This window comes from Macrobrachium nipponense, chromosome 21, assembly GCF_015104395.2.
Source record: "Macrobrachium nipponense isolate FS-2020 chromosome 21, ASM1510439v2, whole genome shotgun sequence".
Taxonomy (NCBI): Eukaryota; Metazoa; Arthropoda; class Malacostraca; order Decapoda; family Palaemonidae; genus Macrobrachium; species Macrobrachium nipponense.
The window spans coordinates 27,799,898-27,823,566 of NC_087212.1; the positions used below are offsets into that span (position 1 = coordinate 27,799,898).

Here is a 23,669-nt window from a genome sequence, read left to right on the forward strand (position 1 = left end):
AACAGTTATAGTAATGCTGGGGATGGAAACAGTGAGGGAGTCTACTAAGTTCCTTGCGCAGTTTGTAAAAATGTTTATATAGGGGAATCAAGAAGGCCTGCTGATCATCGATTGAGGGAACAGATGCAATAAGAAGGGGAGATGTGAATAATGCTTCGCTTTATGCGTATATCATCAACTAACTATAGTGTTGGTTAGCAAAACACTAAATTTTATTTGAAACAAATCATACACAGAAAAGGCTGCTCTTGATAGGACAGTACCTAATTTGAACCCAAGAGGTGGTTTGTTGTCCTATATATAATTCCAGCAGCCAACCATAACAATATTGTTAGGTTGTTAATATTTAACAATTGTTGTTAAAAGTGGCAGTTCGGTAATGGCTATTTATATTTTTTTCTATCTTAACATTTTTCCACTTTCCCTTTTTTATTTTAAGAATTCTGTAGTCACCTGAACAGGGGACCAGGAGGTCTTGAAACTGTTGTGAAGTTTGTTTTAATATATTTCCCAAATATACCGTGATTTTATTTATTCATTCAGCTTACTGGAAACAATGCGTACCATTGGCACGTCATCTGCAGCAAGAAATAGTTTTTATAGTATGTCAACCTGCAGTGTTTAATTGACATTATATCCTAGGAATTCACTCTCCTTTCACCTGTAGGTAAAACCAATGTTGATCAAGCAAAGAAAAATATTGTTTCCCATGAATGCAGATACCGAACGAAAAAAGTGAATATTGGACAGGCATGATTTGGTAGCGGCCTGAAGTCTGATAGTGCCACATTTTTTATCCCTTATAATGATTAGATATTTATTTCATGTTCATATGAGCGGAGCAAGACCGATCACCCAGTCATATAACATGGAGTAGATAATATAGGAGGAATGAAATGCAGATATATTTTTTATACAATAATTTAATAATGATAAATAGTGTTAAATAATGCCACAGTAACTGTACTGGTGAACTAAAGTAGTCAGTTGATGTCTGAGTAGCTAACACAAGTTTGGCACACATACAGAAAACATAAGAACTGTAATACCTATACAGCACAAATACATAGAAAGTACTCATATTAATTGCTGTTTACAGTCGCCACTTGAAATCAAGTGACATTGTATCTCATTTTTGTGTCAAGCCTTTTACATTCCAGTACCATGTAGCTACAAGGATATGCATTTGATTGCACATAAGGGCATCCAGTTAAAGGAAGTAAGATTTCACAAACTTCGAAAGTTTAAGGGACTTTTGAAACATGGTTTACTTGCTCCCCTTTTTGAAAACAGAATGAATTTTTATTCTTAAGGACTGTGTTATATGAAGATTGTTGGAATTGGTGGACGTGTATTTAAATGCCTTTATAAGTAATTGATGTGGAAAAACTTTGTAAACAAGAATAATTTACCCATATTTATAAACAAAAGATAGGGAGCCGGGGTATGCGGAATTTTCAGGAAGAGACAGCATGCAATACATGTAGAAGTCTGACGTAAGATAAAAGTAATCAAATAAGTAAGTTTTATATGCGCTATCTGAGTGGTGCACGCAAGCCTCTTTTTATAAGTACAGCATTCTACTAATGTTCATTAGAATATTCTGTAGTACCCTAGATTTATTTGGAGGAAACCTGTAGGAGTCCCAAACCCCTGATATCTTGGAAGCGCTACTTATATTTTTTTTTATATTTACTTAGCTTTAATCTGGAGGTCCTTAAGAATCTCATAAACTTTGAGTCTTTTCATTTTTTTTATAGTTTCACGAGTCTGTTGAACTTCTAGGTCACTAAGAGTAGAAGCATTTTAGAATCTCGTGATATTTTTAGGAAGCAGTACTAGAGAAAGACACGGGACTTCGAGAAACATTCCCTTCCTTCTCATCAGAAGCGCTGAAGCTTTCAAAAAAGGAATCGTGCTCTAAAGCCCCCAATATCCTCCTGTGTCAACTATCAGTTAGATGTTACAGTTAGGGTCAGGAACAGGGTAGTTTCTCAGGCTTCTGTTGATCGTCCTCAAGAGCGGATGGTTCTCGCATCCGCACCGATTCCTAAAGTCGTCCAGATCTAGTGCCCAAATCATAGCACCTCCGAGACCCATTTTTTTAACGTATTCAGACTGAAAGGAAAAAATAACGATTAAAGACTGGTAGGAAAAAATAATTATTTATGACATGTTTTTGTAGAGGACATTTATGAAGTTACTGATTATAATAAATTCTCAGTGTTGTGATAGGGTTAACTTTCGTGCTACTGAGAGACATTGTTGATTGAAATTTATTATAATGCAGTACCCGTGACTTACCTTATATCTAATCATAGCAATGTCGTCATAACCGAACCATTGTTTTCCTAGGTAGGCGTATGGTCCCATCCTTCCTTCTGGGTCTTTAACAACTGTGTATCCTCCATTGAGCACTTTGTCACAGATCTGTTGAAATTTGGGGAAAATCTCTAAGCAAGACTGATTTTTATTATTCTAAATTTGCTAGATCTTCATTACCAGGGTGCTTATAATTTTGTTATGCAGCACTGTCTTTGGAGTTGAAGTGCATTAAAACGTATCAGCTACAAGAGGTTGTAGTAAGATTAACAATTAATTCAATAAATATATCTGCCTACTATTTTAATTTGTTCAAAATAAAGTCTGTGCGGGAAACAATTATATTGCAATACCTTGAAATAAAACTTATGGACTATAACTGAGTGTATTTCAAAAGCAATTTCTTCTTACCTCATAATAAGCTAAGAAACCTGCAGCTCTTGTATATTGCCCTGCCTGGCCCTTTTGAGGAGCATGCTGCCCAAGTCCTGTGCCGTTAGACTTCCAGCCTAAGCCAAATGCTTGACCATACATTGGCATTCCCATAATGAGCTTCTTACGGTCTGCTCCCTTCTCTAACCAGTAGTGGATAGTGTAGTTCTGGGATGGGATTCATTGAGGTATTAATAATAGGTGTGGGCTGTTTTAATTAACATTATTTCAGGTGTTTGCCTTGACATCCTCATTCAGAAGTTCCAATCATCGAGTTTTATGAAGATATAGAGGTATTTTGTTGGAAGGTATAATTTTAGAGAGTAAATGAATGAGCAAAATAAATGATGTGATTATAACAGCAACATGTAATGCTTGAAAATATCATTGGTAGTGGAATGTAATGTTAAATTAAACAAAACTGAGTGGCGAAATGTTAGGTATTCAGTTTCAAGTCTTACTTATATTGTAAGGTTATATGCTAAGATAAAAAAACCAACTATGAACTTTTACTATAGCAATAGGAAATATGTGCTGAGGAAATTGCATTACAATATAGTATTTTCTCATTGTGAATCATATGGTTAAGTTTGAAATGAAACTTACGGCATTAAATGCAGGATTTTCATGGCCTGGATGATGATACATAGGAGCAACGTGACCTGTCTTTTTGTCCCAGTGTCCATGGTAATCATAGGTCATGACGGCGATCCAGTCCAAGTAACGGTTAACGGTTGGGACATCGTAACCTGTCAGATGTGCAAATACTCAGTAATCTGTAGTCTTTGTTTGTGAGGGCATTAATTCTTATCAGTTGTTAAGCTTTATGATCCACAAGACATCTCGGGAAACATCTCGCTTTCCTTCTGTTTCGGGGCACCTGAGCGCCTCCGGGGATCTATCGTTTCTCAATTTAGATCTCTAGATGTATAAGTTAAATTACTCTCCTCGGGTTGACATGTTTCATTAGTTAGAGGGAATGGGATACATCTGGGCAGTTGCACGAATATTTAGTTATATTTTGTGCTTTATCATAACATTTAGAAATTAATCCCCTCGTGATTTAAACGTTTATTTACCTGCATTCATACAACGTACATTTGCCATGCACTTCATGGCCTTTCCTTTGTTTTATAGGAGATCTCAGATGTGTTTTGAATGGCAAGGGAAGAGAGAAAGATTCTATTTTTAAATTTTTTTTGAAGGGGTCGGGTGTTTTGAATATTATTAGGTGAAGTGAGCCTTGGTTGTATTTGAAATCCTTATGTCAACATGATTAATTTGGAATCTCCTTCAGTGTTTGTGCTCTCTTACCTTTTAGCCTATTAGGTATAAGGAAGTAGTTTTTATTAATGCAGTGGAAATAACATGGCATGACTTTAATTTGAAATGGTTTAGTCTGGATGTCTTTTGGCCTTGCCCACGTTAGGCTCGGACAACCCACAGTACAGCACGGAAGTTGCGAAATCAAGAGTTAATAAGTCATGCAATCCTTTATACCAGTGATTTCCAGAAAACGGGATTTCCTTCTTTCTGAATTTTTTTAAACATTTGATGAGTATTGTGAAAATTGAGTATGTCAACATAAGAAAAGGAGTTGACTAAAACACCTTTCTTCTGAGGTGGAATTTGGGATCAAAGACTGTTCTGATCTTTACACTGAAAAAAGACCTTACCTGCGTCAATGACCTTGTTGCTAGGAGAGACAGCAGCTGACAGCAGGAGACCATGAGGTTGGAATGCCGTGTGTAGCTCTCTTACCCAATCTGCAAAGGCTTGCTTGTCATTTGGATTTCCTTTAGCGCAGTCCACCTGTTAATGATGAAGGCATCGTTATTTTGGCTTTAGTTATTGGAGAATACAATACATCTGCATTAGTAATGTTTTTGATAAATGAAAATGTCTCGTAAATAGTATGCCGTATCTGTTAGTCTAGGTTTGCAAAGCTTGTATTTAATTCATAGGTTAATTCGTACGATAGGTTGTTATTCTGATATATGTTTGTAGGCCTTACCTGCCAGCAAACAGGGTATTCCCAATCGAGGTCGAGACCATCAAAGTTATTCTTCAAGATGAAGTCAATGACATGCTCGTTGAATGTGGCACGAGCACTTGGGTTGTTGACAAGTCGGCTGTACTTGTCGCCTGCTGAGTCATTCCATCCGCCAATAGCAATTAAGACCTTGACTCCACGAGCTTTCATGTCTGTCACTTTTTTGTAGAATTCTGTGCAAGAGACATGGAGGAGGATTAGTTTACGTTTAGTGACAGTTCTTAGTCTGTCTTATGTTTGCTTTAGAATGTCTTAAGCTTTTACTTTTTAAATCACATTGCATATTTTCTATCTTGAAATTTTTGTATGTCGGTCATTTAAATAATGAAATGTAATAGTTTATATGTAGTACTAGCATTTAATTTTTGTAGGTGGTTTAGTTAAAGTCAGTCGTAAACAGCTCTGCCAACATAGCATTTTTCCATTTTCGTATTGAATAGATGTGTGTGGTTTTGTAAGAAAAACTTGAATGAGATCAGGGTTTTATAATCGTCAAATAATGGGGGTAAGTTGAAGTGGAGAAGGAATGGTTAGGCTATATAATTTTCATATTTTTCTAACCATTATCATAGTCTGCCCATGTGTCGTGGGGCTTAATGACGAGCCTCGATCCGTCCAGGACAGCAAATCCATAAACAATGTGGGTGCAGAGATCTGGGTCGATGTCCTCTGGCCTGTATTTGCCGATGCCTTGGCGGTACCAGGCCCAGTTTGTGAAGTAGCACACAACCTGTAGGAAACATAGATGAGCTACAGAGATATTGTTTCGTACATACTCCTTGTATTTCAATAAGTTAACATCAGTAGTCCTTTGCAAACTGCAGATTAGTTAATTATTCTCCTGCTCTTATACGTATACTCATTCCTTTAGTGTTGTGATTGTAGTGTGTTTATCAGTTGAAAGATAGTTTAGGATTTAAATACAAAGAATAAAAAAATACATTTCAAATTTTTGGATTTGGTTTTCAGTCATGTAAAAGATACATTAATTTCACATGTCATACTTTTATCATTTTGTTTTTTAATCTGTTATATTGCCAAGCTGGTTGAGACACTTAGTAGCATAACAATCCTGAAAAATATTTATACTGTGATAGTATGCTCGTGTATGTGAGGGCATCCAAGGTAAGGAAAGAAGTGAAACCTTCCTAACTCACCTTATAACCAGTGTCGGGCAAAGGTTCCCCAGAGCCTGTTCCAGGACCTGGTAGGTGTACAGGAGGTAGAGTTGCTGGTGTTGGTGGTCTTGTAACAGGTTGTGGGGGTGTTGGTGGCGGTGGCCGTGTCACACTTGGAGTTACAGCTGGACCAGAGGCTTCACTACTACACCCAGCCGAATTCGGCCAGTCACAGCGATTTTCCTGTTGTGGGAGATTTTTGACAGTGGAGTCATACTTTGTGTCAAATATATATACTTATATATATTTGCCAAGACGGCCGATGGTTTCAAAGTTCCAGAAATTAATATTTTGATTAAATTCGCGTAAATGATTACTCATAAAACTTTCTCTCACTCTCTCTCTCTCTCTCTCTCTCACACACACACACTCACTCACACACACACACGCACACACACACAAACACACCAAGCAACCAACCTGTGCGTTCCAGTGGAGTCCAGGGAAGCACTGACGCTCTTGTTTCTCGCCATGGACACATTCGTAGAATTTCCTGCAGTCTGATTCATGCGGTTCTCGAGATCCCATTTCGCAGGCTTGTTTTTGAACCGGTTTGGCCGACCCTGGATATGCTGAAACTGGAGGGGCCACTGGGTGTACTGAAACTGGAGGGGCCCCTGGGAGGGGTGCAGTTACAGGGCTCACTGATCTTGTACCTGGTAAAATTTAACAGCTTTATTTTGGGTTGGTAGGCATATTAAGGCACATTTTTGATAATGGCAGTGCAAGGTTAGCACTAGTTGAGGTACTCTTTGTCAGTTTAAGCTGTTCTCTCGTTCCCTTCAACAAGAAATCTCTAAAATATTAAGATTGCAGACCTGAATATGTACGCATTCATAAGGCATAGCAAAGATATGGTATATCTAGTTCTTGTTTCTGCCCTTCTGACATTTTATCACATACTTTGGTAAAGCGATATGTGCATTTTTGTGTGAAAATTTATTCTCGTGTATTCAATATTCATGCAGAAACATTTAACAAAGGTCACTGTTTAATTGATAGTAAAGGAAAATAGTATTTTTTGATAACATTTCAGTGAAGTGTCGTGCCACTATTTTATGAGAATTTGTGGTCAAAGCTTCAATTGATAACGTTCGAGATCTTTATTACCTCCCAGTGGAGAGCATCCTGGGTCAGGTCCTTGGTTGTTTCGGAGTTCTCTATTGATAGTTTTAAGGAGTGGATGGTGTTCGCAGCCACATCTGTTTCGGAAGTCATCAAGATCCAAGGCCCATATCATAGCTCCTCCGAGACCCATGTTTTGAAGCCATTTAGTCTGTCAGGAAAGGGGACAATGTTCATTTGAACTTTGGGAACATAAGAGGCAGCTTCCTTTTCGAACTCAGATGAGTTGAGTCTGGAACACTTGGGATGTGTACACTTAGTATTGACTGTGATACTTGTGGGTATCATTTGGCCATCAGTATGAATAAGTTGTAAGCAAGATTTAAGCAGGTTTTTAATAGACAAAAAAAAAATGTAATATTATCCTTTAACAAGAAAATATGACTAGCCTATTGAAAAAATTTGCTGTGTGATTGGACAAATAAACAAAAAATTCAGAATGGCATATTTAAGAAAAACTTGTCTCGCCTTTCTTGCAAATATTATTACACAGTTGTTCAGCCGTCTTTTCAGTGATCTTTTCTACCTAAGTAAATTAGCCAACTTTTGAATATAAGTGGATCACCTATAAGTATCGGTAAACTGATGTCAGCAAATAACTTACCTTGTACCGGATTGTATCAATGTCGTCAAAGCCAACCCACTGATCTCCTTTGTATGCGTAAGGGCCCATAGATTTCTCAACGTCCCTTACAACTTGCCATCCTTCATGCTTGATCTTATAACAGATCTGTGGGAAGATAGAAGGGGCAGACTTTTGTAGTGGAAAGGTGTTTGTACTGGCCTTAGACTGGTTTATCTTGACTTGATATCGTCGATGACAATTGAGAGTGAAATAAAATATGAAATAACTACATATAAGGTTTCTGGTGAATAAATTTGTTTTGGAGTAGGAGTAGTACTACCTAATCCACACTAGTGAAAAAAGGAAATGCAGAATGAAAAAGATGTTCCAGGAAAATCTATCCAAGAGATGTACAAGAAAGCATCATGTGAAAAATGATTAATAAAAGAAATTTAAAGAATTTTGGGACATTGGTGTTTATTCACTTGAAAATGATGAGTTTATTGGTAAACCTGACTGACAAGAATTACCTTGACTTGGGTAAAAGGAGAAAATTGATTACGAGTCTCCCTGAGAGGGAGTAGAAGATTACAAAGTTTAAGTAAATTTGATTGATTTTACAAAAGCAGTTACCTCGTAATAGGCCAGGAATCCTCTTGCTCTAGTATAGGGGCCAGCTTCACCACCTCCATATGTCTTTTGGTTAAGGCCATTGTCGCTGGCTTGTGCTAGGGTGAAAGATTGGCCATACATTGGCATTCCCAGGATCAACTTTTTGGGATCAGCTCCATTTTCTATCCAGTAGTGGATGGTGAAGTTCTGTTGTAATGAGTGAAGAATAGGTGAGTAAAGCCTGTTGTACTTCATTATTAATTTTACAAACTTTTAAATTATTTTTCAGTTTTCCTACCACAAAAATGAAAGAATGAAATACGTACAGTGTTAAACGCAAGATTTTCATCTTGAGAATGGGCATACATAGGAGCAACGTGCCCTGTTTTCTTGTCCCACTGACCATGATAATCATAGGTCATGACTGCAATCCAGTCCAAATATTGGTTCAGTGCTGGGACATCGTAACCTGCATGAAGAAAAAAATTTTTGATGCAAGTTTATATTTCATAGAATAAATTTATTTAGGATTTTAATTAAATTGTCTATTGGATTTTTTTCCTTATTTCTCATACAAAGACCAAAGACCTACCCATGTCAATAACTTTGTTGCTTGGAGAGACAGCTGCGGAGAGGAGCAAATTATGTGGTCTGAAGGCTTCGTTCAGTTCCTTTACAAAAGCTGCGAAGTTAGCTTTGTCTGATGCTGGGCCCTTCTTGCAATCCACCTGATGAAAAGGGTCAAAGATAATTGATATTTGGAATTGCACGATGCACAGATAACGAAACTTAAACGAAGCAGCAACAGTTAAAGGAAATGAATGATAATTTGTTAGGAATATTTCGTGCACCAAGATTTTCAGTTAGATTAAATAATTCATTTGAAGAGTCAACATTGCTTTACCTGCCAGCAGACTGGGTACTCCCAATCAAGGTCGAGACCATCAAAGTTGTTATCTTTAATGAAAGTGATGACATGCTCGATGAACCTACGTCTGCTGTCTGGTGTAGACACAAGTTTACTGTACTTGCTTCCTGCTGAGTCATTCCAGCCTCCAATGGCAACCAGAACTTTGACTCCATCTGACTTATGGGCTGTTACTCTCTCATAGAACTCTGTAATATTGGAGGTCATGATACATATATATATATAAAGGTGAGACAGTCATTTTTAGTGCTCTTGCTGTACTTCATCGTAGCTTAAGTACTAATATATCCATATTATTATTTTAGTGACAAACGAAAATGATATGAACATCCTTTATCAGCTCGTGATTTTGATTGAGATTAAATTGCAGACATAATGTGAAAAATGAAAATACTCACTGTTATCATAATCGGCCCATGTGTCATGGGGTTTAATGACAAGATTACTTGGATCTAGGACAGCGAAGCCGTATACTATGTGTGTGCAGAGGGAGGCGTCAATCTCTGACGGAGTGTACTTGCCCTCACCATTTCTGTACCAAGCCCAGTTTGTAAAGTAGCAGACCACCTTATAACCATCTGCAAAAGAAAAAATTTGGTAAGGTGCTGTGCGACATTTGGAAGTTGGAACAAAGCTTTGCGTTTCTCTGTTCATTTGTTGCTTGAAACATTCTTTAGCAAACTACCTGCACTTGAGTATCTACGCTTTTAATGAAAGTAATGGAGAGAATCTCTCCATAATGAACTCTTCAAGTTTTGTATCCAGTGTTTTGGAAATTGCTTTTGCAGTTATAAAGCTTAAATATTCTCTCTGGGATCTTTATGGAAGACACCAACCTCCTGAACCAGGCGTTGGGATAGTAACTGTTGGTCGGTGATCAACAGTACCAACATTTGTCATATCTATTGTGTTGGCCGGCTGAGGTTCAGGAGTAGTCGTGGTTCTGGTTGTTTGTGGTGGTGTTGGTGCCATGGATTCACTTATTCCAGTTCCCTTGGGAGCTCCTAGGACTGCCTTAATGGTCTTCATAAGTGGGTGAGCCCCCTGTCCGCATCGATTTGTGAAGTCATCCAGGTCGAGGGCCCAAACCATACCACCAGCAAGACCCATTTCACGAATGTAATTAGACTGGAAAGCGAAAGAGGAAGTCAAGATTCCATTCTGCCCCACATATGGTCAAGTTTCTAGAAGAGTTGATAACTGAAAATATTCCAATTATTTTGAAATTTTGAACTGTGCAGTGAATGCTAAAACTTGTACTCACTTTTCTTCTGATCATGTCTACATCGTCGAAGGATACCCATTGATTACCGGAATAAGCATAGGGTCCGATTCTGTTCTCGGGATCCTTTACAACGGTCCATCCTTGATTAATGAAGTGACAAATCTGAAAAGAGACATTGGAAGATGATAACTTTCCAGATATGCTGTTGGGAGATGAGTAAAGGTTCAGGGTTTGTCTCTTCTGACATAATTGACCAACCATACGCATATAAAATGTGTATCATCTATCTCCAGGTATGTACATTATATATATGCACACTATTCATGTTTATCTCTTCACTTATTCTCCGCTGCGTAATGGCCTGTTGGTTGGGTTTTGAGATGTTATCATGCTATAGAAAAAAAAATTCCATATTCGTAATTACGATATTTTGAAAATGATATAAAATGCTTTCATGATTTCCTAATTTTATCGATAGGAGTTATTTTCTGTAAGGATAGAAAATATATGCATATATGTATGTATGTATTACACGTGCGTATGTGACAAAACTTCGTAATACAACTGACGCAAAGTACAGAAATTGAATTCGACAGGAGTATGTGCAGCGGTCAGTATCACCTAATATCTCTCTTGATGACCTAATGGTTAAGTCAACTGACTATCACTTCCTAAACCAAAAGTTCAGGTTCTGCCGGAAGATGCATTATCAATTGTAATTCATAATATAGGGTGTGAGGTTTCCTTAGGTGGTTGTGAATTCGATAATTAGTGGCTTTCATGGCTTAATCAATGTTAAGCATAAAAAGTCACATGTATAAGTGGCAGAAGTATTGCAAACTTAGCAGTCAGCTGTCTCACACACACACACACACACACATGTATATACATATATATATGTATATATATACATATGTATATGTATATATATATATAGATATATATACATATATACATATACATATACATACATACACATATATATATATATATATATATATATATATATATATACATATACATATATATATATATATATATATATGTGTGTGTGTGTGTGTGTGTGTGTATGTGTGTGTGTATGTGCAGACACACATTCATACCTTATTCTTATCTAGCCATCCTCACAAATATTTCTTTGTAAGAAAAAAAATGGCGTTTGATGTGTTTGGAATAATCAAATGGGTTTGTCGTAATACGCGCATTAATCATGAGTTTTGAGTCGCAAAGAATTTCGTTCTTGAGAGAGAGTCTCTGAATCCTAATGAATGAGATCTCTTGTACTTAACCTTTCTTCCATTTTCACGTGTTTTTTTAATTCTTAGTATGGAAAAGGCAGGATGTCGCTTTTACTATAGACCCATTAGAATAGAATAATTTAAAGTACCTCGTAGGTGGGTAGTAACGCCTATGCACCTCATGCTGCAACCCCTTTCGTTCCTTTTACAGTACATCCTTTCATATTCTCTTTCTTTCCTCTCACTTTCCACCCTCTCCTAACATCTGACTCGTAGTGCAACTGCGAGGTTTTCCCCCTGTTACATCTGTCAAACCTTTTACTGTCCATTTCTGTTTCGGCGCTTGACCTTTCGCCTAAATTCTATATCCTATATTCGATTAGATTAAAGTAAGAAGTTACCTCATAGTAGGCCAAGAAGCCTCGTGCTCTGGTAAACTGTCCAGCTTGTCCTCCACTTCTTGCAGGAGAGTTAAGACCGGTGTTCTGGGGGTTGTCGATGGAGAACGACTGTCCGTAGAGGGGCATGCCCAGAACGATCTTATTCTTTGTGGCTCCTTTCTCCAACCAGTAACGGATAGCGTAGTCCTGAAAGATGGAAAGTATTAAAAAAGGACGACATTTCAGGGTACCAGTCTCGGAGAGTTAGGTCTATTTCTTCTACTGGCTTCCCCAAAGATACTTTTTTGTTATATACATTGGTATTAAATAATTGATCCAGTTAGTCCTTGCGTCATGTTTTGAAGCTGTTGGGATGTTGTAGACACTATTCACAAAGCATCGCCCTTTTTTGTGTGATGCGACGTGAACTTGACTAGATATACCGACTCACCATATTGAAGTAGTCGTAATCGCTCTCAGGATGGTAATACATAGGTGCAACATGACCCGTCTTCTTATCCCAGTGTCCGTGGAAGTCGTAGGTCATGACGGCAATCCAGTCAAGATAGCGATTGAGCGTTGGAACGTCGTACCCTGTGAATGGCGATGGAAGTATTTTGAGTGAGCTGGTTCAAGTATTTTTAGAAAGCGTTTAGAGGGAAAAGTGTTAGCTGTAATTGAATACAGATATAGACTGTATAATTAATTAATTTTATTATATTCTCGAGAGTTTGTGTTCTGGATTATGTCAAATGTTGTTGAATTTCGTGTTTGGTTTGACAGGCAGTTTCATTCTTTAGTTTCATACTATTTGTTTTATTTTTTGTAATAATCTGTGTTCTTGTTACATCACACTTTTTGACGCTTGGTATTTATTGAATTGTTATTATATTCAGCAATAAATAACTATTAAGGATAGATTGGTATTCAGCGAATTTTCAATATTAAAACAGAACTGTGTCCTTCCGCCTGTCTGTGCAAAAGTAAGGAGACTGACCTTCATCAATGACTTTCTTGCTTGGTGACACAGCCGCCGATAGGAGGAGTCCGTGCGGTTCGAAGGCCTCCTTTAGTTCTTTAACCCAGAGAGCAAAGTTCTCCTTGTCAGACTTTGGTCCCTTCTTGCAGTCCACCTAAAAGAGAACCACGAGTAACTTTACTTCATACGTTTTGACATGAGAATACTACATTTATCCGACGTTTAATCTGGAATAGATAACTCATAATGTTTATTATTTTTATGGCTGTAAATATTTTCTTCATTGAGTGAAAGGTGCATTCATTACTAACCTGCCAGCAAACAGGGTATTCCCAGTCAAGGTCGAGACCATCAAAGTTGTATTTCTGGATGAATTCGATCACGTGGCTAATAAACTTGCTTCTTGCTGCAGGATTATTGACTAGCCTGCTGTATTTGTCTCCCAAGGAATCATTCCATCCACCAATAGCAATGGTGACCTTGATTCCTTTGGCCCTGAGTGCTGTCACCTTTTCATAGAAGCCTTTTGGATAGAAAGGAAAACTTGAATTCATTTTATGGCCAGTTATAATTGACAAAATAACGCTGTTATGATTTGACAAATTAGAGCGGTTTTTTAGTCACAGTTAAAGCGGGCTCATTACATCTCTTTGAAATGACTGGAATGTTTGCAGTTTTTATTAGGAAACCTAATTTGTTTAGAAGTACGATGGTTTGCAGTATAACACTAATGAAACTGACTTTAAATCCTGCTCTCTTTTTTTCAATCTCGGCTATTTTCCTTGCAGGTATCCACAATTAAGAGTTTCAATTTTTATCTATAAATTCTCATTGATGGCTTTGCAGTCTAAAATAAACTGTACTTACTATTATCTATGTCAGCCCAGCTGTCATGAGGCTTGATGATAAGATTGGAGTAATCGAGCACAGCGAACCCATAAACTATGTGAGTACAGATGGTGGGGTCGATATCATCGGGTTTGTACTTGCCCAGACCCGGACGGTACCAAGCCCAGTTGGTGAAGTAGCAAACAACCATGTAATCTCCTGTTGTGATAGATATAGACAAACACTGAAAATATGTTCATTCGTAAGCTAAAATTTGTATTTTTCACTGCCTCCATGATATTCCCCAAGATAAATAATTCTAAATCTGTGGACGTTCTGTACCTGACAAACTTCCAGAATCTGGGACTTTTTCCAAGATAGTATCTGATTGTGTTGGTGTTGTAGTTGGTTGTGACGGTGTTGGTTGTTGTGGTGTTGGTTGTTGTGGTTGTATTGGTTGAACTTCTACTGAGCCTCCCACAGGCATGGCTGCTTCTCCAGTTGCTTGATCTTGCGCTGGTACAGCTTTGCAATTCACATTACTGGGCCAGTCACAGATTCTTTTGTTCTGTTGAGAGAGAAGATAGAAATGGACTGATTAGCCTTAATTACTTTTTAATACCAAGCTCAGAAGATGTCTTTCATCTAAGTCGGTTACAGATTTTACAACTGGTAACCTGTAAAGCATGAGGGAGTTGCTGTTTTATTCAGGTGTTATTTGAAGACTCTTGGACACTTATTAAACAGCTGTTATGATTAGCCTAAGTTTTTCAGGTTTTATTAGGACTTCTGTGTAATTAGACTTTTCTGTGAATCGATTATTAAAGCAAATTAAAGTTCAGTAACCTCATCCCACTGCAGTGGTGGCTGACAGTTGAATCTCTGCCATTCTCCATGGACACATAAGAAGTAACCTCCACAGTCGGCTGGATCGCGCATGTAGTTGCCCTCTTGACAAGGTTGTTTGATGTCGGACGTTGTTCCTGGTGTAGCTGCTAGATCAGGAGATGGTGTTGCAGGTCGGAGAGCTGTAGATGATAATTGCATCAGTTCATGATTTCTGGAACTTTTGCATCCACTGAGCATGGTGCCTTTATAGCTGTCATTGGAACTAAAGAAGTTTTTATTTTTACCTTTGAAGTTATCAAGGAAAGTATTTGATTGGATTGGGATTTGCATTTAAGACCAGCTAACACTTCTTCTCCACAAACCTTCAAGTTAGATTTCACGAAAAAGAAAAATTTTGAAAAAAATAGCATGATTTTAAGGCACCATGTTTAGCGGGTTATAACTAATAACTATATCTAAACTACTGCTAAAAACTATCATATTTTATTTAGGATAAATCTTAAGTAGGGTTACATTTTAAAAATATTTTTAAGTTATTAGCCGTATATTAAAAATCTAGTTTATAGATAAAGTGGAGATCATGTGCATAAAATTTAAACAATGGAAGCATAGCAATAAAACAAAGCTGTAAGTAAGCAGAAAGTGTTAAAAGCAGCATTATTTGGAAAGCAGGTCACAGAGGGATCATACATATACATAAAAAAAGGAGTAAGGTATTTATTTATTTTTTTTTTGGTAGGAACAAGTTTTTGACAGTTGCAGGATGATAGTAAGATGTGATAAACCATGAATACTATCTCTTCGAGTGTTCATTGGTGTTTCAATCCAAATGTTCTCAGAATCCATATTGATATTCTAGGTCTCCTCCCTAGTGGGTGGCAGTAATGTTGTGATAGAGTAGTACAATATGTACTTATTGAAAAATAGATAGGCATGTAAATAGTTTAAGGTTTGTCGAGAGCTAGAGAGAGGAAAAGTATTCAGTAGTAAAGAGGGAGCTGTAGTTAAGACTGGTGGTGTGGAACCAATCAGTCAGGCTGGATGCAGGGCTACTCCTCTCCCTTGAGGCTTGAGCACCAGAGAGACGGGGTTCACCTCTTCAGCTTGATGTGGCGAAGCTGTTGGTCGGCTGCAACAAGAAGAATGCCATGAGAAAACACTTTTGAGGTGTGGTCAAAGAGCAGGAAATATAAAAACCTTTCTGGACAAAAATGAAGGTTGAGCTCTTGAGCCATGCTATGTGCAAAACTTCACTCTAGTTGTCATTGAGGATTGAACGGATTTGGTTGATGGGTCATGACTTACCTCTCCAGGGATCTTTTTGTTTTACACAAGGTAGACCAGCTTTTTCAGTCCGAAGTAGCTGCATGCTTATGATAAATGCATTAGAGCTAGGGAGGTAAGTATTACCACTTATTGACAACCAGTTTTGAAGAATGGCAATAGCTGGTTACACGATCCTGACAACCTACATTTATTGACCTACTCATTGACCATCACACCCGGAAAAACATAATAATGCAGAAAAAGAATATAATTCCAAAGATTTCGTTGGGCCTAGTGCATAGCATACATTCAGAAGCTCATAGTTTCTCAAGACACCATGCAGTATAGTTGCTCAAAACTCAGTAGCTCACTGGGATGAAAACAAAGCCTTAACGTTGTGCCTCGAAGTACTGTTACTTGGAAAACAATGAGTATGAAATACCAATAAGTTTCCCTAATACAACTAAACAGCAAACTGGGAGGTTCCTTTGCTATTCCTGTATTTTTTAATATGGACTCAGAATTTTGATACTACACAATTATTGATTGATTCTGATGTTATAGAAATTCGTTACTGGATTGCCGAGAATTTTAGAAATTCTGCTAAACTAGATATCTTTCGGTAAATGATTTAATCATTTCTAGTGCTACAAATCTACTAAACTAGAAACTGACATTTAAACATCTTTGATTCTGAGAGCATTGCAAACTAAGGAAGATGTGAATACTTTTAAATTTATTTCTATCTCTGTTGGAGTAATAATAAAACTTCACTTATGAAACATTTCAACATAGTATACCAATAAAATTCACCCAAGACTAGAAGTTTCATGTCCTTAAATATCAAATATCAAAAAATTGCTTGCAGATCTTTTATAAATTAACTTATGCTTCTGCAAGGGAATGTGGGATAGAGAAGGTATTCATGGTCCTGCTTAATGCTACGGGATGCATGCGGAGGGATATTCCAGGAAGTAATAGAAATTTGAATTTTCTTACAGGCTTTTCTTGGAAACTGATAAGTGTGTTAGGTAAGATCATGCAAGGAGTCTTTTGGAATAAGGGTCAGGTGAGAACTTTCAGATGCTTCACAGGTATCAGCTGTCACGTGAATAATAACTTGAAGAAGTAATTTTTTTCTTTTTGTGTTTATAGTGTTTCCTTGTACCAAGGAGACATGGAGAATTGTCACTAAAGGCAGCTTGAGACCTTGTTACTAGAAATCAAGGAATTTGTCAGATAGGCATATATCCAGTTAGTGTTCAGCTTTACTAGTTGAAACCTTAGGAGGAACACGTTCTCACAGTTATATCATGCTTTTAGCAGAATTAATATGCCAACCATTAAAACAAAACTATCACATATTTACACATTGGATGATGAACCAAAATGAGATCCACATTCACTAGAGGTATATGAATGAAGATGGCATTTGAATTCACTGCATGTGTAAAGTATCCACTTACCCTTTATATAAATTAACAAATCCACCTACATTGTTATAACACAAAACTACTCAGGAGTGGTAGGCCAGGTCCCTTGAGAGTTAAAGGAGTAAACATCAAATTTGGGAATGCATTTTTAAAGTTAATGTTGAGTAAATAACTGGAGAAGGTTAAAGTTGGATTTAAGGTTTGAGTGTCTCCCAAGGGATCTGTATTCCTGTATTACAACACAACATAAAATACAAGACAGCGACGGACTTTATTAACAAACACGGACAACACAATACGAATAGCAGTTTCAGCATCTACTTTGGAAGCAGGTCACATCATTCTCGCCATATAAAACTTTAATAAGCTTAAGACATTGCCAAGCTCGGCATGGTCTACTTTGCAATTCGATATTCTCAGGGAGGTCGAAGCAGTCTAGTTATTGGGTCCTCATAGTGGGCGTTGGGAAGGAAAAGGATGCATAAGTCTCTGAAGCCTTCAGAAGTCAACATGAAGGTCGAGTGCAGAGACTGTTATTGAGTCATGTTAGAAATCAGCAAGCAAGAGTCGTTAATTAACCAAAACATAGATTTATTTTTCAGTGTTGCCCAAGCCTGGTGGAACCCTTTTTCCAATAGTATAGAGAGGGTTTCTTAGTCTTTTGCCTTCACCAAAAAGGATGTCTGTGAGTGTTAGAATTGTGTGTCAATTAAGGATGTGCTAATTCTGAATTTCATTGAGTCTCAGGGCATCTCTCTACTAGATTCCCGTCATGTCTGTTTTTAAAACGTAATTGCTCCTCAAGTAAGAAGTGAGACATTTCTTTGGTTAAGGATAGACGATCTAAAGCCAGGTTAATGCACAGGGAAAGATTTCAAAATTATGTAAAATTTGTGACTGCTCAACTTATTAGTGTGTTCGATTCTGAAATGTTTTCATAGAAATCTATAGCACTTGGTAATTTTGTTTGTAAAATCATGACTTTTAGCCCTTCAGCTAGTTTTCAGATATATTGGAAAGGTAGGATTGATAATAAGTAGCCAAGCCAAAGATGAAAGAATTCGAGTCATTACATTTACCCAGAGAACTGTGCGCATATTGTCATACATTATAGCATGGAAGCTGCAACAAATGCCCCTATCCAGTTCCAAGCTCTCATATCTTGAGAAAAACTTCAAGCATTGTGTATTGGTCAGAGGCAGGCAACAAGAGAGTTAATAACAAAGGTGAAAAGTAATTTACTGTTCAGCATTTGCAGACCGTAAGTGCTTTGAGCATTATGGAGTGAAAAAGGAAAGGTTTTGCTGTGGAGAATGGGGAAAGAAAGGTTGCCAGAGGATGGGGAAGGGCACTATAGGGTGCGGTGCGCTCTGTGTTCATTCGGAATGGGACAAAGGACTAGGTGTTGCTACCTTGGGAGGATGGCGTGAGAACTACATCACCACATTTGGGGACACGAGATGGAAGATCACAGTGGCGTTCCTTGGGATTCCAAACCAGGCCCCCTGTGCAATGCTCCACCGTAACAGAGCCACTCTTACATATCACACCTGTGGTGCACTGGGGACCTTGGACTGTAGCACCCTCCCGCTGGCAGGGGGTGGTGGTTATTGGCGAGGATTGTTCTTCTGGAACTCGAATTGCTGCTGTACCTGAGGGATCATTAGATCTTACGCGGAAGGAATTGGTGAAAGTAAAAGACCTTACAGAGGGAAGCATTTAGAGAATCAATGATAATGCTTTTTACGTTATCGGTATTTTTTCCTTTTAATATTGAGGAATATTTATGTCTCGGAATCTAATTCCTTTTAAACTGATTGCAGGTTTACCCTGCCTTTTGTCGTTAGATGGCTGCTGTTGCTCGGTAGCCCAGAGTTGAGGATAGTGGGCACTGAAACTGCTGTAGATTACCAAATGACTACTCTATTCATGCATTGTAATGCAGGTCATGCACTCATCATCTGAACATATATTACAAAACTAGACTTATACAATACTAGACGTAGCATGCTGATACCATGCAAACGTTTTTTGCGGTGGACAATTGTATGTGCTCCTATTGGTGGTGGGATCTGGCTAGTGAAGATGTTAGGCTGTTATTTTATGTACATTCTATACATATTTAGAAGTTTTATATAGAGTAGGAATTGTAAAAGAGTGGCATATTTGTGTGAATATTTTCCTGTCATTTTAATTTTGTGAAAGTGAAATTTTGACATAGAAAAATTAACACTTATCTTTCGTAGAATGGATTACCTTTGACGGTTCCTAAATACGGAAATTCAAACCGTAATGTATAATGCTCAGCAACAGTTTTCACGTTTGTTTGAAGAATGATTATCGCTGGTTCATCTTAACATTTTCGCAAAGGATGACTGGAATATTAAAGTGCATTTCTCGATCAACCCTAGACAACCGTTCAAGTCATGTTATGATATTGCAAAGCGTTTAGGTCGGATTGGGATCGTATTCTTTCTTCTCATTTAACCTGTTACTTGAAGTAGGACGAGAGGACAAACTTTAATCCGATGAATTGTGCCAGTATCTCCAAATGATCCGAAAGTAAACAGTTTTATTTCGCCGACATTATCCATCCAAATTTCAAGGAAAATCCCCACATTGAATTTATTTAGAGATGGGTTCATTTTAATATGACTGAACAATTTTATGATCACATTAAGGTAATAGTTTATTTCAAATTATTTTACTTTTCGATTGCGAAATCAACAGTATAATCGAAATCCAGAAAAAATTGCAATGTACTGTTTGTTATTTTGTAGTATAGGGAAGGACGTAAAACGAGAGCCTATTTACATTGATATTTTGCGTTACTTTTTTGAACAGTTGCCGATTTTGAAAAGGGTGTTTCATGTATGGCGAATCTTTTTACAAGTTAGCCAAATATTTTGAGATAAGTGATACTTTCGTCTAGGATGTGAATATACTGTCATGCTCATGTTTATGCGTTTAAAAATACTGTATTGTATATCCTGTAACTAATGCCGTCTTTCTTGGAACTACTATAATGCTGGTGCTTTCATGCTGTTAATAAATGACGAACTGAATTACCGGACACACGGCTTTGATGGTGGTTTTATTTGTTTGTTCTGTTCTGACACGTGCATTCTGTGTATGCCATGGATGGGTTTCCCTTATATGTGGATGTCACGAATACCTCAATGCCGAAATAGTTTTATGCTGTTGAATAATGTGAAACTGTTTACGCATGTGTCATGTAAACTCATGTTCAGTTCATGTAGAAAAGCAAAAGGGTTCTTTCGTTGCACTTATGGTAGCGTTGTAGGTACCTGGTAGCAGTCATTCTATGTAACCCATGTATGTTATTGATCGAAGCTGTCGACATTTTGCAGTTGTAACTGAGAATTAAATTTCTGTGTGCTAGTGTTAACTGTAGCTTCATGCCCCATCATCATTTGTGCTTAATCAGACATATCACTTCATAATTATATAAATATAAAATCATCATACAGGTGTTCTTGGTGTTGCACGATATTCTTCAGCTATTTGAATAGTGAAGGAAATGAGTCATAAACGATTTTGTTATTCCGGTATTTATATGTTATTTGTAGGTCATCTCTAGTTGCCACCATCTTGAGTATATGGATGACAGGGTGCGTAGTATAGCCAAATACATGCATGTTTGTGCCGGTGTAACCAGTCCTTGCAAGTGACAACAAATTATACGTAGTTTCAAGCAGCCAGCCTCGAGGCTTTCATTACGTGGTCAATTTTGTGGCATTTTTCATTTTAAATAACAGCCAGCTCACACAGGAAAATTCAGGTTATTATCTCTCACTCTCTCTCTCTCTCTCTCTCTCAAGACACTTAGAATTGCATTATGTTGGTATATACATGCATAGTCCTATATTTATTGTATATAGGTATATAAATAATTACACACACACACACACACACACACACACACACATATATATATATATATATATATATATATATATATATATATATATATATATATTTGTATGTGTGCTGTGTATATCCTTGATACTCACTTCCACACTTGGCGAGATGTGGCCAGTCGCAAATACTGAGGGCCTCATTCCAGTGGAGTCCAGGAGCACAAGGCAGTGTCACCCAAGATCCTGCTATGCATTGTCGGAAGCTGTTACAGTCCCCAGGGACTGCCGCGGTCTTGCCTCCTTGGCAGCTGCCGCCACTGGAAGGAGGCGACAAAGATGGAGGTTTCGTGGGCGCAGGTATTGATGTAGCTTGCTGGGTTGTGGATTTGATGGTGGACCTTGTAGTTGTTGGCTTAGTCTCCCACCAATTCTTGGTTGGCTTAGGTGTCCACCTAGTTGTGGGCCTCGGTGTCCACCTAGTTGTGGGCCCCGGTGTCCACCACCAGGTACTGGTACGGGTGGTGGTGATGGGTCGGTTGGTGGTTGTAGGTGTCATTCTGCTTGGTAGACTAGGCCTACTTGTGGTGATGCCACCTATAAAAAAAATGAAAAAAACATAGAAAATGCTTTCGTTCCTCTCTAGCTTACCTTCTTCCATCAAGTGGCTTGCTTTTGACTCTTTAGCTTGTGTTTGCAAATATAAAGTGGGTTATCCCTACATGATTTTTCAGTGTCTTGACTTCATAGATATTTCTAGTCTTTATTAGATTATGGTGCGTTAGTTTTATCAATATGAGCTCCGTTCAGGATGCTTCCAAAGAATGTCACTACGAGTTCTATATTTTCTGTTTAGGTTAGGCCAACATTGGTGCTAATCGAGTATTTTATCATGGGCGATTAGTTGGGGGTACAAATAGATAAAGACTTCAAATGTGAACAAATGCAAGAGTTCGAATGTGACCAAAACTGGTCGATGTAGTAGTTTATAAATGGAGGAAAGGCGTTGTTTTTTTTTGAAGGCAGCGGAAACGAAGTGCTTTCAATAAATAGGGTTTCACTCAAAATGTGTGTGAAATCCATGTGCCTTTGGTGGTTGCTTGTTGTGTCTTGTGTTTTCCCATACTGCATTATTTTATTTGTGGTTCGGTGATCAGTTTTGCAGTTCCAGTGAACAGGTTGTGGAAAAGGAAAAATGCATAGATAAATGAATGGTGCAAATTGATTTTCCAACGAACAGTCGCGCTTGCTTTTTTTAGCCTATAAATGACGTCATTGTAATGGATCGGATATTTTCAGCTGAAACGGGATACGAAAAAGTAAATTATCTTTAATTGCTTCCTAATAAGCGTTTTCATGCAAGCACACAAAGTTCAGAAAGCTGAAAATGTAAAGATTCCATTGGAGGCATAAGATATGAAAGAATTAAGATTTTCCACATATGAAAAGTTCATCTCAAAACGATAAATTTTAAGTTCATGTGAAATGGGTTTATTTATTTCTCCATGAACTGTCGTTACATAGTTATTGGTGAAAGGCAGCAGACTTTTAATGAAAGTGTACAACCCCTCGAGATCACCAGACAGGAGTCATTTTATTCATTCTATTAAACCGAGTGGTAGAATACATGTCCAGTCGCATGATAGTTTATGGCATTGCCTTTGGCTCCCTGAGTGTCCAAGAAAGAAGAGCCAGTAATATTGGGGAATTATTGCTGGTGAAAAGATGATCACTTCAGGCACTTTGTGCACGTCGCTAATAATGCTGAAAGCTCTTTTAAATGTAGTCACTTAAAGGGAGAAAGCTTTTTTTTATTATATTAAAAGAATGGCACCATTAAAGGGAAAGAACCTTGTACTAAAAGTCACCTGTAAATTATGAAGCCTTATACTGAAGCTTGCTTTAAAGTAGGATGTAGTTAGAGAGCTTTATGACAAGTTGACAGGAGGAACGAATGTTTCTACTGAACAGCATTTAACGAAAAGAAAGCTTTTAGCTGGGAGAGAGCTTTAAAAGAAAAAAAAATATTTAAGTGAATTAGAAATTAACGAAGGGATCAGTTAAGTAAATTTGCCTTTGGCTGCAAGTGGTTTTCATCCTTAGGGAATTTTACCGGAATTTAAAGCCAACTTATTTTTGCTATTCTATATTGTTTCACTCATTGTCTTGGTACAATGAATGAATGATGTAGATGAAAGTCTGTAACGTAATTCATTTGAGAGTCAGTTGACCTAAATAATTTCATCGTAAGTAAAGTGAAATTTTTCGGTATGCTGACATGACTACAGTTGAAGCCTGAGATATACCAACTAAATAAGTGATATGAAGATCGGTATTGGCATGGTAATTGGTATCTTGTAGATAATTATGTTTTTGAT

The 23,669-nt window shown here is 37.6% G+C and overlaps 1 protein-coding gene across 1 annotated transcript in view; it reads right to left on the minus strand.

The window, feature by feature from the left end:
• Positions 1 to 905: 905 nt before the first annotated feature.
• LOC135197868 (probable chitinase 10) overlaps positions 906 to 23,669 on the minus strand; it is a 110,875-nt gene continuing 88,111 nt past the window's right edge. The window contains 27 exon segments of the mRNA XM_064225060.1: positions 906 to 2,118; positions 2,305 to 2,430; positions 2,734 to 2,922; positions 3,361 to 3,503; positions 4,431 to 4,566; positions 4,769 to 4,980; positions 5,369 to 5,537; positions 5,965 to 6,168; positions 6,406 to 6,641; positions 7,096 to 7,261; positions 7,715 to 7,840; positions 8,309 to 8,494; positions 8,614 to 8,756; positions 8,880 to 9,015; positions 9,192 to 9,403; positions 9,614 to 9,793; positions 10,052 to 10,343; positions 10,480 to 10,602; positions 12,080 to 12,265; positions 12,510 to 12,652; positions 13,056 to 13,191; positions 13,349 to 13,560; positions 13,905 to 14,084; positions 14,208 to 14,433; positions 14,712 to 14,893; positions 18,826 to 19,065; positions 21,448 to 21,888. Of these exon segments, the coding sequence (XP_064081130.1) occupies positions 1,957 to 2,118; positions 2,305 to 2,430; positions 2,734 to 2,922; positions 3,361 to 3,503; positions 4,431 to 4,566; positions 4,769 to 4,980; positions 5,369 to 5,537; positions 5,965 to 6,168; positions 6,406 to 6,641; positions 7,096 to 7,261; positions 7,715 to 7,840; positions 8,309 to 8,494; positions 8,614 to 8,756; positions 8,880 to 9,015; positions 9,192 to 9,403; positions 9,614 to 9,793; positions 10,052 to 10,343; positions 10,480 to 10,602; positions 12,080 to 12,265; positions 12,510 to 12,652; positions 13,056 to 13,191; positions 13,349 to 13,560; positions 13,905 to 14,084; positions 14,208 to 14,433; positions 14,712 to 14,893; positions 18,826 to 19,065; positions 21,448 to 21,888 (5,087 nt within the window). The 3' untranslated portion in view covers positions 906 to 1,956.